Source organism: Sinocyclocheilus grahami, unplaced genomic scaffold (assembly GCF_001515645.1).
Source record: "Sinocyclocheilus grahami isolate Dianchi unplaced genomic scaffold, SAMN03320097.WGS_v1.1 scaffold28.1, whole genome shotgun sequence".
Taxonomy (NCBI): domain Eukaryota; kingdom Metazoa; phylum Chordata; class Actinopteri; order Cypriniformes; family Cyprinidae; genus Sinocyclocheilus; species Sinocyclocheilus grahami.
The window spans coordinates 470624-486004 of NW_015505207.1; the positions used below are offsets into that span (position 1 = coordinate 470624).

General features: G+C 38.8%; 1 protein-coding gene across 2 annotated transcripts in view; it reads left to right on the forward strand.

Moving 5' to 3' along the window:
• The window catches only part of LOC107569087 (zinc finger MYM-type protein 2-like), a 26099-nt gene that overhangs the window by 5991 nt on the left and 4727 nt on the right, over positions 1–15381 (forward strand). The window contains exons 3-19 of one of the 2 annotated variants that reach the window (XM_016255092.1): positions 2698–2986; positions 3135–3300; positions 9327–9539; positions 10082–10229; positions 10550–10665; positions 10825–10947; positions 11249–11399; positions 11616–11788; positions 12084–12249; positions 12332–12363; positions 12490–12619; positions 12712–12839; positions 13234–13396; positions 13645–13779; positions 13981–14090; positions 14280–14466; positions 14923–15053. In XM_016255092.1, coding sequence (XP_016110578.1) covers positions 2698–2986; positions 3135–3300; positions 9327–9539; positions 10082–10229; positions 10550–10665; positions 10825–10947; positions 11249–11399; positions 11616–11788; positions 12084–12249; positions 12332–12363; positions 12490–12619; positions 12712–12839; positions 13234–13396; positions 13645–13779; positions 13981–14090; positions 14280–14466; positions 14923–15053 — 2561 coding nt within the window. Of the gene's footprint in view, positions 1–2697; positions 2987–3134; positions 3301–9326; positions 9540–10081; positions 10230–10549; positions 10666–10824; positions 10948–11248; positions 11400–11615; positions 11789–12083; positions 12250–12331; positions 12364–12477; positions 12620–12711; positions 12840–13233; positions 13397–13644; positions 13780–13980; positions 14091–14279; positions 14467–14922; positions 15054–15381 lie in introns of both variants that reach the window. The other variant, XM_016255085.1, reaches the window with a different exon arrangement.

Consider the following 15381-nt stretch of genomic DNA (forward strand, 5'->3'; position numbering starts at 1 on the left):
TACCGTATTGTCCCGAATATAAGACGATGTATTTTTCTTGGAAATACATCTGAAAAAACTTGGTTGTCTTATATTCAGGGTCTAGACTTTGACATGTCAATAATACACCCACAACAATAGGTGGCGCCAAATACGCATAAAACGAGTGTGCCATGAAATACGTAATGTAATGCGTGTCGTAAAGATCGCGAGTAAAAACAAAAGAAAAAGAAAACCTTACAGCTGCATGAGTCGTGACTGTCACGTTAGCCTGATGGGACCAACTCTACTTCTACTGTTAATAAGATTTTGGTAGGCTACTATTAGATGGATAGCCTAAATGTCCTAATTCAGATGGGCTACCCGTTTTTTTTTTTTTTTGGTTTTTCAAAAAGTGTATATTTTTTTAAATGTGATTGTTGGTACATTTTCCAGTTTTTACCTTGGTACATTTTACCAGTTTTTACCATACTTTCAAAACAAAAATGAAAATAGGAAAAATATGCAATATGAAAATAATTGAAGACAAAATGTGTTTTACTGAGAAAAAACAAGATTTGGTTTTTAAAAAGGCTTTTTCCAAAAGGTACATCTGGAAAAGGGGGGGTTGTTTTGTAATCAGGGTCGTCTTATGTGTGTGTGTGTGTGTTTGTCTGTCATTCTGGTGAGTAAGCTAAAAAATTTACTAGCCAATGGCGATTCAATTGCCAAGGTGTTCATAGAGGGCTGTGAAAACAAAACAATACCCATTTTACTTACTCTGAGACCATGCGTTATTTGTTCAGTGAAATTATCAACGTGGTCTGGTGAAAGATGGGACCTGAGGCGATTAACAATAAAATTCCTGCACTTGAAAATACACGCTCGGCAGGAACTGAAGTCGCAGGCACGCAGTGATAACAAAAAGCAAGCCGATAGCGTTTCAGAAAGTGCCTGGATATCCCGCACCACCACCGAAGTGGGTGTTCGTTAGAGGAATAGATGACGCGGATGGGATCGCAGCACCGACGGGTTGTAGTGAATGACGTGATTGACATTTGCTGGCTTTGGCCAGCCTCTAAGCTAACGCCTACGTGCTTTTATTGAATATGATTACGCATCACTCCAGTAGAGTTAATTTAAGACAATTTGACATTACACTGTTTACACACAACTTTTCCGTTTCCTTCTAATTCAAAATAATCCCACACCTTCTCGTCTTTCGCATGGTCATTTTTGTTCTCGCCGCAACTGACACGAAGAAAACGCATGTGAGGTCTGAGGTAAAAATTTAGTTTCCGCCCAGATAAACTTTTTAAAATAATGTATTATTTTTCAAACGTTTTATTTGAACTTGTTATTTAAAATGTTTTAAATGCAATGTTAAAATGATGGTAATGTGAATGATAAAATCCTGTTTTTGTTTTTGTTTTTTTTTCTGTCGTGTAATCTACTATTATATACTGTTTTCAGTGTCGACTAGTAGGAGCTGTACCGTTTAGTCGACTAGACCTGCACATCCCTAGTACATGTACTTGTATATTGAGGAGGCAGATGTTGAAATCACCGCGAGCGTCGTGCATGCTTCAGTGTAGTAAACGAAACCGTGCGTCTGCATCATTCATTCACACAGAGACTCGCAGAACATGCAGGATTCATATTAAAATTGTATTTTTGCAGCTTAATATTCACAGACACTAGTCCATGTCATGTTTTAATTTAAGTGTACTGACCTACTTTTCATGTATCATTCCAAAATTTGGCAAATTCATGACATTCGGCGTTATACAGTAAATTCCATTTTTACTGGATTCTGTGATTCCATCTGCGTTTTCCGCATCGCTGAAATCATAGGGCCCTATAGTACAGACAGAACAATACCATATCTGTATTTAGAGGTTTCAGTTTCCAAAAGCAGTGCACCATTATCCATAATGCATGTAGTGCAAAGATGATGAGTTTAGTAGGAAACAGTAGGAAAGATGGTACACTGACAGACTTCTGGCTCTGCATCTGTTGTTTTTGTTGTTTAAAATCACAAATGTTACAGAAGCAGTGACCGATCTTTTCTTTCGTCTTGTGACGTACATCTAGAGCAGGGTTCCTCAAATCTTGTCCTGGAGGGCCAATACGCTGCAGAGTTTAGCTCCAACCCTGATCAAACTCACCTACCTGTGATTTTCTAAGGATCCTGAAGACATTGATTAGCATGGTCAGGTGTGTTTGATTAGGGTTAGAGCTAAACTCTGCAGGAAAGTGGATCTCGTGGGCCAGATTTGAGGATCCCTGATCTAGAGTGTAACTGTTTATTGAATAAGGAAAAAGATGAGACAGGTACTTGGTCCTATACGTCGGTTGTTGATTGGTTTATGAGATGGTGTTGCATTTAAAAGGGGATGCAGATGAGCACAAGCTTGTAGGGGTGGGTTTTTAGAATGCTAAATGATTGGAGAAGTCCTGCATGATCAAAAGAGAAGTCTGTCGTTTTCAAAGGAAGGTCCAGTTATGACTTTGATTAAACATTCAGGTCAGAAAAAAAAGAAAAAGAAATGAAACGTACACTGATGAATTGTTCACAATAAAATCTGTAATATGCATTTAGAAAATAGAAAGTCCATTCAGGTGCTTATTTTACAGTAGTTTATGGTTGTATTCTTTGTTACCAAGATTCACAAACCAGAAGGTTTTGCGGTGGTCTTGTCATAACATGATGCATTTTTTGCTTTTTTGCTACTTTAGATTCATGGATCTCCCAGTCAGCCTCTTTTCCCCGTAACCAGAAGCAGCCTGGAGTGGACTCACCGTCTCCTGCAGCTCCTCTGCCCAAACCACCCTGCCAGTCGTCCTCAGGATCCCAGCAGCCGCAGCGCACCATGAAAGTCACATGCGCCAACTGTAAGAAGCCTTTGAAGAAAGGCCAGACTGCGTACCAGCGCAAGGGCTCGTCCCACCTGTTCTGTTCGACAACCTGCCTGTCTGCCTTTTCCCACAAGCCCGCTCCCAAGAAGAGCTGCACCATGTGCAAGAAGTACGACTTTTAAAATGAGTTAGAGAGCGTAATCTCGTGTCTGAAAGTGCCAACTTAACCACTCGTGTTTGTACAAACTCATTAGTTTGATGTTTTTTTTTTTCATTTAAACATTCTCTCTTTTGTGTTTAATTTTTCTCCCAATCAGAGACATTACCAATATGAAAGGAGGCACCATAGTGGCCCAGGTGGACTCCAGTGAATCATTTCAGGAGTTCTGTAGCACTGGCTGCTTGGCAGCTTATGAAAACAAACAGAATCCTCAAAAGAGCCAGCTCAAAACAAAGTGCACCGTCTGTGGAACGCTCACTGAGGTCAGACAATTTACATTCTGCTATACTTTTGATTTTGTTTGAATCTCCCGTAGTCATAATTAGAGCCTGACCGATATGGGTTTTTCGGGGCTGATACTGATATTGGGGAGTAAAAAAAAGGCCGATGTCGATATATCGGCCAATATTCTTTTTGTATATTATAGTACAGTACCAATCAAAAGTTTGGACACTTTCCCATTTGAGGGTCCAAACATTTGACTGGTACTATATATAGAATACAGTATATACATAAACAGAATGTATACATAAACACATTTTTTGCAATGATCACTCAAATGTGGTGATCAAACACTTATAATGACGTGACAAAGATACGAAATGGAGTCAGGGCATTAAACAGTTTAACAAACTTTATCCAAAATGAGTCTGACATCAGTGCACTGAACAGTAAAGTTGAAGTTTATTCAACTTTAATTCAATTCAATTCCATTCAACCAGGGCCGGAGCTGGAGTCATTTTCAGCCCTGGAGTTTCATGCTTTAGGGTGGCCCACTTTAGTTCACGACTGACTATAGCTATTACAATAATGTAATTAAAACTTCAGTAGGATATAAGTCTGCAATAGTGCACTGTTCTCTACAGGCTTGTAATTCATAATATTTTTCTACAGCTTTTTTGTTGTTTTTTTTTTATTATTATTTTACTGGCCTTTTCAGCGCCGCCTTTGCGCTTTCTACTATAAATTTTTTTAATCTATTATTTTTTCCTCACATATCTCCAACAAAATATTTGTTGGCCTTCTGTACCATAATGTCTGACTGCAGTTAAAAAATGATCAGAAATAATCACATTTGATTTGCTTAACCTATATTCTAAAAATAATTTTAATGTCATACAAAAAAAAAAAGTAATCGGCCTGAGTAAATTGTAACATTATAAAATTGTGACTGCACAAGTAGTGTAGTAATTTAGGAGGTGAAAATACTGTGAAATTACATACAAATGGCAAGAAATTTGAAAGCATAACAACTGAACATTTGTGAAACGTCTATGCACTTAAATTTTGAAAACTAAAATGGCTATTATTGCAACCATATAGCCTATGAATGAATGAAAATGCATCTTTTTTCAATTAAAGAAAACTTGTGGGCTGCTTCTGGTGCTTGGATTTCTACTTCAATAAAATGAGGTCCAAGTTTAAGAATGCGCTAGAAGTAAAATATTTTAAATATATTTTCTTCTCTATTTAACAGCCTTAACTAACAATAGTGAAAGACGTCTCCCCTCAGGTAGATTAAATGTTTTCCTGCCTTGCTAAATTTTGGGCTCATGATCAATAAATTGCATTCGCCCAAACTGAGTTGCCAAAATCAAATCGCGGACGTAAGCTCGAGTCCTGCTCACCGTGAAACAGGAGCAGCCGGCAGAGGATTCCGCTTGGTCTTAAAGCCTTCATCAAACGGCTACGTTCACAAATAAAACAATATTTTGCGCATAAATAATTATCAATTGAGAATTTCTATTCATATGGTCTGGTGGTCATATGCCGTATGCCTGCGAATACGGGACAAACTGTGTTATAGCTTTCATACGGGACGCTTCTTTGATGCCTTAAATATGGGCATCCTTATTTCAACCCCATAGCAGTGACATGACGATACCGACCCTCGTGGCCAAAAAACATAATATCGGCAAAACGATATATCGGTCGGGCTCTAGTCATAATAACCAGCTGCAAACATTACTATGTCTGCCAATTATTTTCTTTGATTTTGTCAAACATTTGTTTGACATACAGATATCTTCTATAAGAAATATTCTTTAGCCTGGTTAGGATAAGGTGTTCAGCAGATTGCCAATTCAGGAATCCGGGACTCTGTGCTTGCATTTTTTTTTAATATGCTCCGACAAACATTTAGACACGGGTAAAGATGCTTGATTCATAACAAATGTCATTAGACCCTTTCAATTGCACTGACAAGAACAACATCGCTCTCTCTCTCTCTCTCTCTCTCTCTCTCTCTCTCTCTCTCTCTCTCTATATAATGTGTATGTATGTATTCATTCTACTATTCAAATGTTGGGGTCAGTAATATTTAAGAAATTACAGTAAATTGATGGTCCAGCAACTGTTTTCAACATCGTTAAAATGCCTCGATACCAAACGCCGATACCACACAGCATGTGATAAGTGCCATATTCAGACAAAGAAACACAGACAGACAGTTATTAGAGATTTCTATGAAGTATATGTATGCAATGAATATAAAACATTCAATATTAATGCCTGTATAGCTGATTTGCTCCAGCTGGTAAGCAAATCACGCTGAGTGGATTGAGCGCGCGGCGGCGCAAATGCATGAGCTTGTCGAGTGAATATCCCTTTCTCACAAACATCACTGGAAAGTTTGTAGTTCGGTCGGATATGTCAAAAAGAAGTAAAACAATGCACAAGTTACTTAATGGTAGGGAGAGAGAGTGCGCACTTCTGTTGTGTGATCTTTATTGATGTTCGCTCACTTAGCATGCATCATTTGGATTAAAACTAAATCGTAAATATAAGACAATTTATAGGGGCATTCACTATAAACAAAATTGATTTTTACCCTTAAGCATACACTACTTTCTGGCAAAAGTGAAACTAACAGCCTGTGTGAAATGCGCTAGGCTGTACTGTACTTGTCCCTCATTCTGCAACAGTACAAATACGTGTGCGCGTTGCGCGGGTTTTGCTTGCTTCATGAGTGATTCTGCATTATATAGTGGCTTTGGAAAATAAATTGCTGCACGTTTCAGATGAAAAAACAAGACTTCTATTTATGAAAATATCACAGGCGAGTATTTATAGCGAGTGGTTCCCTGCATTCTTACAGTACTAAGCCGCTGCAATGGAGCAGCTCTAATGCTATTAAATTAAAGATGATGTAGGCTACCATAGAGAGAGAAAAAAATTAACAGTGAAAGTAACAAAAACTTGTAAAATACATTTTAATGGGCATAATTAAGTGTGAAAATAACAGAAGGATATACAGTCAAACCAAAAATTATTCAGAGGCCAGATATAAAGTTGGTTGTTGAAGTTGGCAGTAAATGAACATTTGTCTATTTTCTAATGTTACAGATGTCTATTTTCTAATTCTAATTTTCTAATGTCTATTTTCATGATACAGATTATTGTAAACAATTAATCTGTGAATGTTTCTTTTTTTTATATATATATAAATGTTTTGACCCTGTAAGGTTTAATGTAAATGTCATGACTGGACCTCCGTTTGAAAATGACAGATCATTTAAGCCACTTAAACCCCGCTTTTACAATGTACAATTAGGGATGCACCGATATGAAAATTTTGGCCGATACCGATAACAGAAAAAATGAGCATTTATCGGCCGATACCGATATGGTGGCCGATATATCGTGCATCCCTATGTACAATCTACAATGCCCACATCTCCAATGAACAACCGAGTGTTTGTGCACTCCTTATTTTTTTTTATAATAGTAATATGCCTGTACACTAATTTACCAATCCTACTTAGAAAGCTTTGATCATTAAAGGGGTCATATGATGCGATTTCAATTTTTAATTTCTCTTTGGAGTGTTACAAGCTCTTGGTGCATAAAGAAGATCTGTAAAGTTGCAAAGACTAAAGTCTCAAATCCAAAGAGATATTCTTTATAAAAGTTAAGAGTCAGCCACACCTACCTAAAACGGCTCGTTCTAACACGCCCCCACGTGTTATTGTGAGTAGCGCTTGTTGTTTGTCGTTTCTCCGATCACAAATGCAGACATGGTTTTATGTTTACGCGGCGCGATATGCAACGCATAAAAACACCGTACAAGTAATTATAATTAGGGATGCTCCGATCCGCCTTTTTCGCCTCCGATACCGATTCCAATACCTAGGGTTCGGTATTGGCCGATACAGATACCGAATACCAGTGAAGTTTTTTTTCCCTCATTTAAATAAATGTAGAATTTATATATCTCTGTGTGTGGAACTGATAATCATTCTTTCACAATCTACTAGATCTTAAAAGCTGAAGAATTCCAAAGGAATGTGAGAGAATGCGTGTGTGAGAGAAAGCGTCAGCGAGTCGTGCGCCTTCACACTAGAGATTACGTTACGCCAAATACTCAAACACAGGTGCGCTGCGCATCCGTTCAAATGAACTGGAAAATAGCACAGATCGCTTGACGGAGAGTGAAACTCTGAAGCGCTCAGTCAGAGTGTTCTGTGACTGTGAGTGAAAATATATCTGTGCTAATCATATACTCAGCCTCCAACTCACACACTGGCGATTAAAATCTGAAAATATATTAGACATCATTTAGTCGCCCAGAGTGAAGATTTAGTCGCATATGCGAGTGATTTACTCGCAATGTAGAGGGTTGACAGTCTATGAGCACGAAGCGCATTGTAAGCGCTTCGTGTTAAAAACTACAAAGCACAAAGGGAAGATAAATTAATGCATAGTGTATTACATCTGTGCAACAGTTATTGAACCTTTCTTTTAACAGTTTTAAATCTCAGTTACTGTGCAAGTTAAAAACAATTTATAGTCTTTTCTACGCCCGTGTTTTGTTCTCACAGACACCCGGTAGCAAGTAACAAAACAAAATTAAACTCCGGCAAGAAGATAAAGTCCTTTTTGCAAAATCATAGACATGTATTTACAAATCAAGTATAATGGGAACACAGAATGATCTTGGAGAGAGCTTTACCGAACTGACTGCTGTAACCGAACGCGACCAGGGTTTAAAGGCTGAACGAATGACTGCCAGCCACAGCGGAGAAAAGAGTTTGTGTGAACTTTAATGTAAGGACTTAAATATTCATATGTAGCTCACATTAAGCTATCGTATGGCTTCAGAAGTAACACAGAATAATTCACACAATCGAATGAGAAAAAAAAAAAAATCGGATTTGGATCGGCTCTCTCTGACGATACCCGATCCAAGAAAAATGGCAGTATCGGAGCCGATACCCGATATGAATATCGGATGGGCGCATCCCTAATTATAATCCGTAATTATGTCCCCACTGGATGCAACAAATGCCTCGTTTGTAATGGGTTTTATTGGTTTTGTCTCGCCGCGCCGGGACACGGCATCACAGTTAATGGGGCGTAACATTTCCGTCACACGCTTGAGGTATTCAGCTAATCACAACGCACTGGATAGCTGGACACCTCGCTTTTCAGAAGGATGAGCTTTGTAAAAATCGACGCGTTTCAGAAAGGCGGGGCATAGAGGAGCAACCATAATGTACATTGTGGAAAATAGTGGGGGTTTTTTTAACCTTAAACCACATAAACGCATTGCATTACACCAAATACATAACATAATGTTCTTTTTAGCAACGTCATATGACCCCTTTAATAATGAATTTTGTTACATGGTGTTCGCCCAGTAGGGCTAACTAATAAGAGCTGCACCGATGATGGTTGAAAGGCAGTCATTGTGAACTGGGTGATAATGGTGAATTAATGAATTTTATGGTGAAGGCTCACTTAAATATTTTTTATGTAAATATTAAATAATTGTGACTAGTGTGACATGATAGAGCTGGATTATTCCCATTAAAGTCAGCTAGGTTGTATACTTTGCAAATGATGTAATCTGCTTTATCCTGATGGTATTATGTAGATACATTTGTTTTGATTGCATTAGAGCTTGTTCCCCTAAATTTTGCTCACAGTAGAGCACTGGACTCTTGCGTTTGGATGTGCTTCCATTGAGGAAGGATGCTCCGAATCAGTGCACACATTCAGTGCATCTGTAATACGAGTTCATAGCACCTGGATGAAAAACCCAAGTACTGTCATTTTCACCCACCTTTCATTGTTGTCCATTGTAGAATATCATTTTCGAGCAGGTTACTGCCATCCTTGACTGTATTTGTGGTGTATCCATGCTAATCCCCTTGGGAACAGCAGCAACCATTACACCAATTTAGTAGCCAATGTGTTGATTTTATAACGTTATACTAATCTATTACTTTTGAATGTGCATTGATTACAATGTATTTTTTTTATGTACATCTTTTTGTATCTTCTCCAGATTCGACATGAGGTGAGCTTTAAGAACGTGACCCACAAGATCTGCAGTGACACATGCTTTAATCGTTACCGTATGGCTAACGGGCTCATCATGAACTGCTGTGAACACTGTGGGAACTACCTGCCTAGTCGTGCAACAGCGAACCACTTTTTACTCATCGATGGTCAGCAGAAACGCTTTTGCTGTCAAAATTGCATCAGGGACTATAAACAGGTCAGTGTTTGTTTGTTTAGTTCACATCCCACAGTGATGTCTGTTAGCACACTTTAGTAGTAAAAATCCAATTACTACAATAACCCCCCCCCCCCCCCCAAAAAAAAGTTTAATAATGTTACAAAATAAACAATTAGAAGTATTACTATATTAATATATTTCAATACAAAATAAAATTTTAATAATATAATTAGTTTTTTTTTTTTTTCACAGTACAACTGTAATGTTAATATTTATAGCTATCCAAATTTTTTCAACTTTGTACTCAAATGCACGTTGTAAGCGAGCTAAACTCAGAGATGCGTTTGTGTGGAGCCGCTCTGAGACACCGGCTCATGAGCGGCACACATGTAAATGAACACAGTGGAGCGATTCACTCTGGGAAACGCAGCATCTATTTAATTAAATCCCAGGCTTTGTGATTTGAGAATTACACTAAGCCATTTCACCATTTAGATTTTATTTTGATTAATCGTACAGCTCTAGTTTTGATGATGTTTTTAGTGATTACTCTCAATTATTTTTATATTTTTTTACCACAGACTCATGGGAAGCTAGTGCAGTGTAGTGGCTGTAAGGTGATGTGCAGATCATTTGATGCCACTCAGTGTATTGGGTCAAATGGAGCCATGGAGTCTTACTGCACCACAGCCTGTATGACCAAGAGCAAATTCGCAGCTGCTGCACAGAGTGAGTAGATAATCACAACCCAGAGCTGATGCTGTCACTCTCACTCCATGGGTGCCATACGGCCTACTTTTGTGTTCTCTTAATGCCTACGTTTGATGTGATTTCATAACATGTTGAATATGCAAAATGTTGTCCTTATTTGTTCTGCCGTACATATAATGTACACATTGTCGATATTAGCTCCTTTCACAGGCAGGCAATTTGAGTCCTGCTTTAAGATGTGTACCTATTACAAACTCTTGAGTCAGAGATTTGAGGTCAGGAGAACTGTGTATCTGTTATAAATGTCAGCTCATGTTTGATCTTGTTTGTATTTGTAGATTCTGAGCCCTCATGCCACTTCTGTAAGAGAAATGCATTACCTCAGTACCAGGCAACTCTACCTGAAGGGAAGGTTTTGAGCTTCTGCAGTTCACAATGTGTCACCAAGTTCCAGGTACTTCAGTTGCCTTTAAAGCTTGTTATATCTGAAATTTCTGTAGAACCTTGAGTAGAAGAACACAAGCTAGTAAATGCGTCATTAAATCTTAGGAATGTCTAAGTACGAAATGGTAATGTTCTGCTGGTGGCTTTATTATCCAAATGTCTATTGCAGAATGCCACCATCCAAACATCAGCCAATGGGCAATTTCCTGCTTCAGCTTCTGAGAACATCCAGCTGAAATGTAACTACTGTCGTGGTTCCTTCAACCTGAAGCCAGAGATTCTGGAGTGGGAGGTGAGATCTCGCACATGCATTTCAACTAGCCTTTTTTTTTTTTTTAAGATGTAAACCTTCAAAGGAGTATTTCCCTCAAAATTAATTCAAAATCAAATTACAGATCATATAACAGCATGGGATCTTGAGACTTGAAAGATCTGGATACAAAGGACACATCTAAGCACTATTAAAGTAGTCCAAGCTAATGTTGATTGAGGGCAAGCATATTATGGTGTAATTAAAATTTTTGGACGAACTATTATTTTAAGGATTTGAGTAGCCAAAGATTAAAGTGTGATTTTATATCTGATCCCTGCAGGATAAGGTGTATCAGTTCTGCAGTAAGACCTGTTGTGGGGACTACAAGAAGCTCCACTGCATAGTGACGTTCTGTGAATACTGTCAGGAAGAGAAGACTCTGCATGAGACTGTGAAGTTTTCGGGTGTTAAGAAGCCCTTTTGTAGTGAAGGTCATTATTCTGTTCTGAATTTCTGTCTGAGTTTAACAGTACCTTGTCCTGTGATTAAATCTACTGCTGTTCACATCATGACATGTTGTGATTTTATCTTTAGGGTCTGAGGACAATGTTTTAGTGAATTTGACATATTTGATATATTAAACTTTACTAAATTTATCCATCATGACAGGAGTGATATTTCAGGCAGTGTTTTTGTTCGCTCTGCAGGATGTAAGTTACTGTTCAAGCAGGATTTCGCCAGGCATCTGGGCCTGAAGTGTGTCACTTGCAACCACTGCACCCAGATGTGTAAGAAATCTCTCTCCAAACAAATAGACGGAGTCAGCAGGGACTTCTGCAGTGAGACGTGTGCTAAAAAGTTTCACGACTGGTACTACAAGGTACACTGATCTTATTGTCTAATTTGATCATTCATAACTTTGGGATCATGTGATCAAGCCCTGGTAGTGGTGCTGCTTCTTCACAGACTGCAAGGGACTGACATATTATGTTAAACTGACAAAAATGGCCGCCTCTAGATTAAAATATACCCATTAAATGTATGTCTATTATGAGGGATTAACTTATTTCTTATCAGAGAGCCTGCATATTTTGAACTATTTCTTATATTACTGGTTCTAATCATCTGTGCTGCAGTACTTTGAAATCCCTGCATTTCTGTGCCATGTCCACTAGGCGGCGCGCTGCGACTGCTGTAAGGTACAGGGGAACCTGACGGAGTCTGTGCAGTGGCGTGAAGAGATGAAGCGTTTCTGTGACCAGCAGTGTCTTTTGCGCTTCTACTGCCAACAGAACGAGCCCAACATGGCCACGCAGAAAGGCCCAGAAAACACAGCTTTAGGTACAATTTAAAACCCCCTGCAAATGTGCACGTCTGAATCATGCTGTCATGTTTAAAGTGAAATCCGTTGGTCCATTTACAGGGTTTGGAGGAGCAACCCAAGAATCTAAGATGGTGAGGGTGCTGTCAGTTTTGACTGAATCCTTTTTAAACACAAGAAGCTACAAATTGGCATGTTGCGTAGTCGTTTAGATTGACTTTAGTCCGTTCTTATTGTGACTGTTGCAGTCGTTTACTCAGGGGCCTGTATCGTATGCTGGGGGAGGGATCCTGAAGGATGTGAAAAATAAAGCTGTGCTCTGTAAGCCCCTCACTATGACCAAGGCAACCTACTGCAAACCCCACATGCAGAGCAAGCTACTGCAGACAGGTGAGCACCTTCTGCTCTGTGACAGTAAAACTGCACAAACATTTTCTGGAAAAGATGGAGGTTTATGTGCTTCTGTCTTTGCTTCTCCTCAGATGAGGCAGTTGTGGAGGGCTCAGGAAAGGAGTATGTTCCTGTTCCAATCCCTGTTCCCGTTTACATCCCAGTTCCCATGAACCTCTATGCTCAGGCCATGCCCACTCCTATTGCAATACCTGTACCGGTAAGAGCTCCCTCACAGAATCAAAGTATCACATTGTTTGTAATTGCAATATTTTTAGATACATGTACATGTAGTTTCAGTAAGGTTATGTCAGTCAGGTTTCTCTTCCAGTTGAAAATACAGTAAAATTCGTAGTCAAGTCGATTCGTGAAAATGGTTCATATTGTGCATACAATATTATTTTATTAATTCATGTTTTTTGTTTGTTTAAATTGATAATGTATAAAACTATACATTATCAGCATAATAATTTATGCTGAATTTTGTCTCTTTTTTTTTTTTTTATTGATATGTTTTATTATCCCTTTTTATGTTACTCAAACATGAGAATGTTCTGAAAATACATAATGGCAACATGCCTTACCTCATTGCCTCTGTGTTTTGGTACTTTCAGGTGCCTGTACCAGTGTTTCTACCAACCACGCTGCAGAACGCTGAGCAGATTGTGAAGACCATCAGTGAGCTCAAAGCCAAAGTCCCCTCTGACCCTCTGGAAGCTGATCTAATAGCGATGGCTGAAGTGATTGCACAAGAAGATGAGAAACCCAAATGCTCAAGTACGAACATGTTAGGAGCTGTCTACCTTTGACAGACTGAAGCAGGACTCTACTTGTGTTTGTAACATCACTGCCTTCACCTCTGCAATTAGCTGCTGTTGTTGGTTCTCATTTCTCAGCTTTGTGACACTCTAGTGTCAATTTTACACTTCTACCCTCATAAGCCTGTCATTGCCCTCCATTTATACTGCAACATTTATGAAATGATACAACGTTTGTAAATCCAAAAACCTCTTCTTTTTTTCTAGACATCAAATGTGAAAAGAGCAGTAGAGAAGTGAAGATGGAAAGTGTAAAACATGAAAATGGCAGTGGCAGCTCAGAAGAGGAGGAAGAAGACAAGTATGAACCAGATTTGGACCTGGAGAAGGACATGCCCCTTGGTACAATAGCGCTAAAGGAACTCGCATGTTATTGCGAAAGATTAATGACCTTTTTATAATAATTTGCCTTTTGCAATCTTGACAAAGCCTACATTAAATAGTAAAAGTGTATTTCTCTGTTAAACACTCTGAATATATAATCACTGTTTCCAAACATCATAATTATACATAGTAAAGAAGTGTTGCTCTGGTCTGTTTCAGCATCAGAGCCCATCCTGGTTGAGTGTCTGGATACAGACACACTCTTCTCATTGCCTCCAATCCTGTCGGAGGAGAAAGAGAAGACGCCTCGGCCCAGAACCAGGAGGAGGGTAATGAACACGTCATCTACCCCTATATCACTGCATCCAGTGCTGTCCTGTGATTAGAAATCCATTTGCTGTTCACATGCTGATGTGTCGTGATTGTTGAGGTTCTATATGAGGCTTGTGGCATCACAGAGGGTGATTGTTAACAATGACTGTGTGTATGCTGATGTTTCTGACCTACTGTTGCTGCAGGGCCAGAAGAGGCGGGCAGTAGAGGAAGAGTCTTCATCCTCATTATCCTCGTCACCAACGGAAGAGTCCTCCACAGCAGACAGCTCTTTCTCCTTGAACACCAGATATGGCTTAAATGCATGGAGGAAATGGGCCACATCTGAAGCCTCACCGTCCAGCCCGTCCAAAGGAAAGGAGAGGAAACAAGGTATTAATGATCTTTTTATTAACTTAAATTAGTTAATTCAGTTTGATTTGTTAATTGTAATGCCAGATGGACCCAGGGACATTTTCAAGCTTGGATGGTTTGTTGAGAGACTTTTGTTTGGTTTGAATGTGCTCAATGATTATAACTTCACTGCTGTTCACATTCTGAAACAGTTGTGTTGATCACTGAGTTATGAGGGCATTTTTTTTCCATTCTTCTGAATTGAACATAGAATCAGACTTTGGTAAAAACAGGCTTTATATTGCAACAAGTTTTATTATTTGGGATAAACCCCTTGAGATGCATCATCTTTTTTTCAAGGGGGTCCTTTATATCATGTTTGTGTGAACAAGCATTTTAAAAATCCTCAAGATAATCTTTAATGTCTCTGTATGCTGTACTGATGTTGTTTAAGGTGTTTTTTTGTGTATGTGTGTGTGTCTGTCTGTTGAACAGTTAGTCTCCTGTCCCTGAGCCCAGCCGAGCTGAATCAGTCTTTATCTCACTTTGTCAAAGAGGTGCGTCGGCCCCATGGGGAGCGCTATACTCCAGACAGCCTCCTTTACCTCTGTCTCGGCATCCAGAAGGTGAGACTGTCTACAGCCTTTATGCACATGATTGTTGTCCATTAAAGCTGTAAATGAGGATCCTTGGAGAGCAGAGCCACTTGATAAAAAAAAAAAAAAAAATGGAGTAGAGCTTGAAATATTGCACTTTAGTAAGCCTCTGCATTTAAAATAAATTAATGCTTTGCTTATGGAAACCCAATATACATCCATAAAAATTCATAAATGCAGGCTTTTCTCCAGAGTAGGGCTATACAATTAATTGAAATTCAGAATTATGGTATGGCCTTTGCATTTTTTATGTGTGTATATATATATATATATATATATATATATATATATATATATA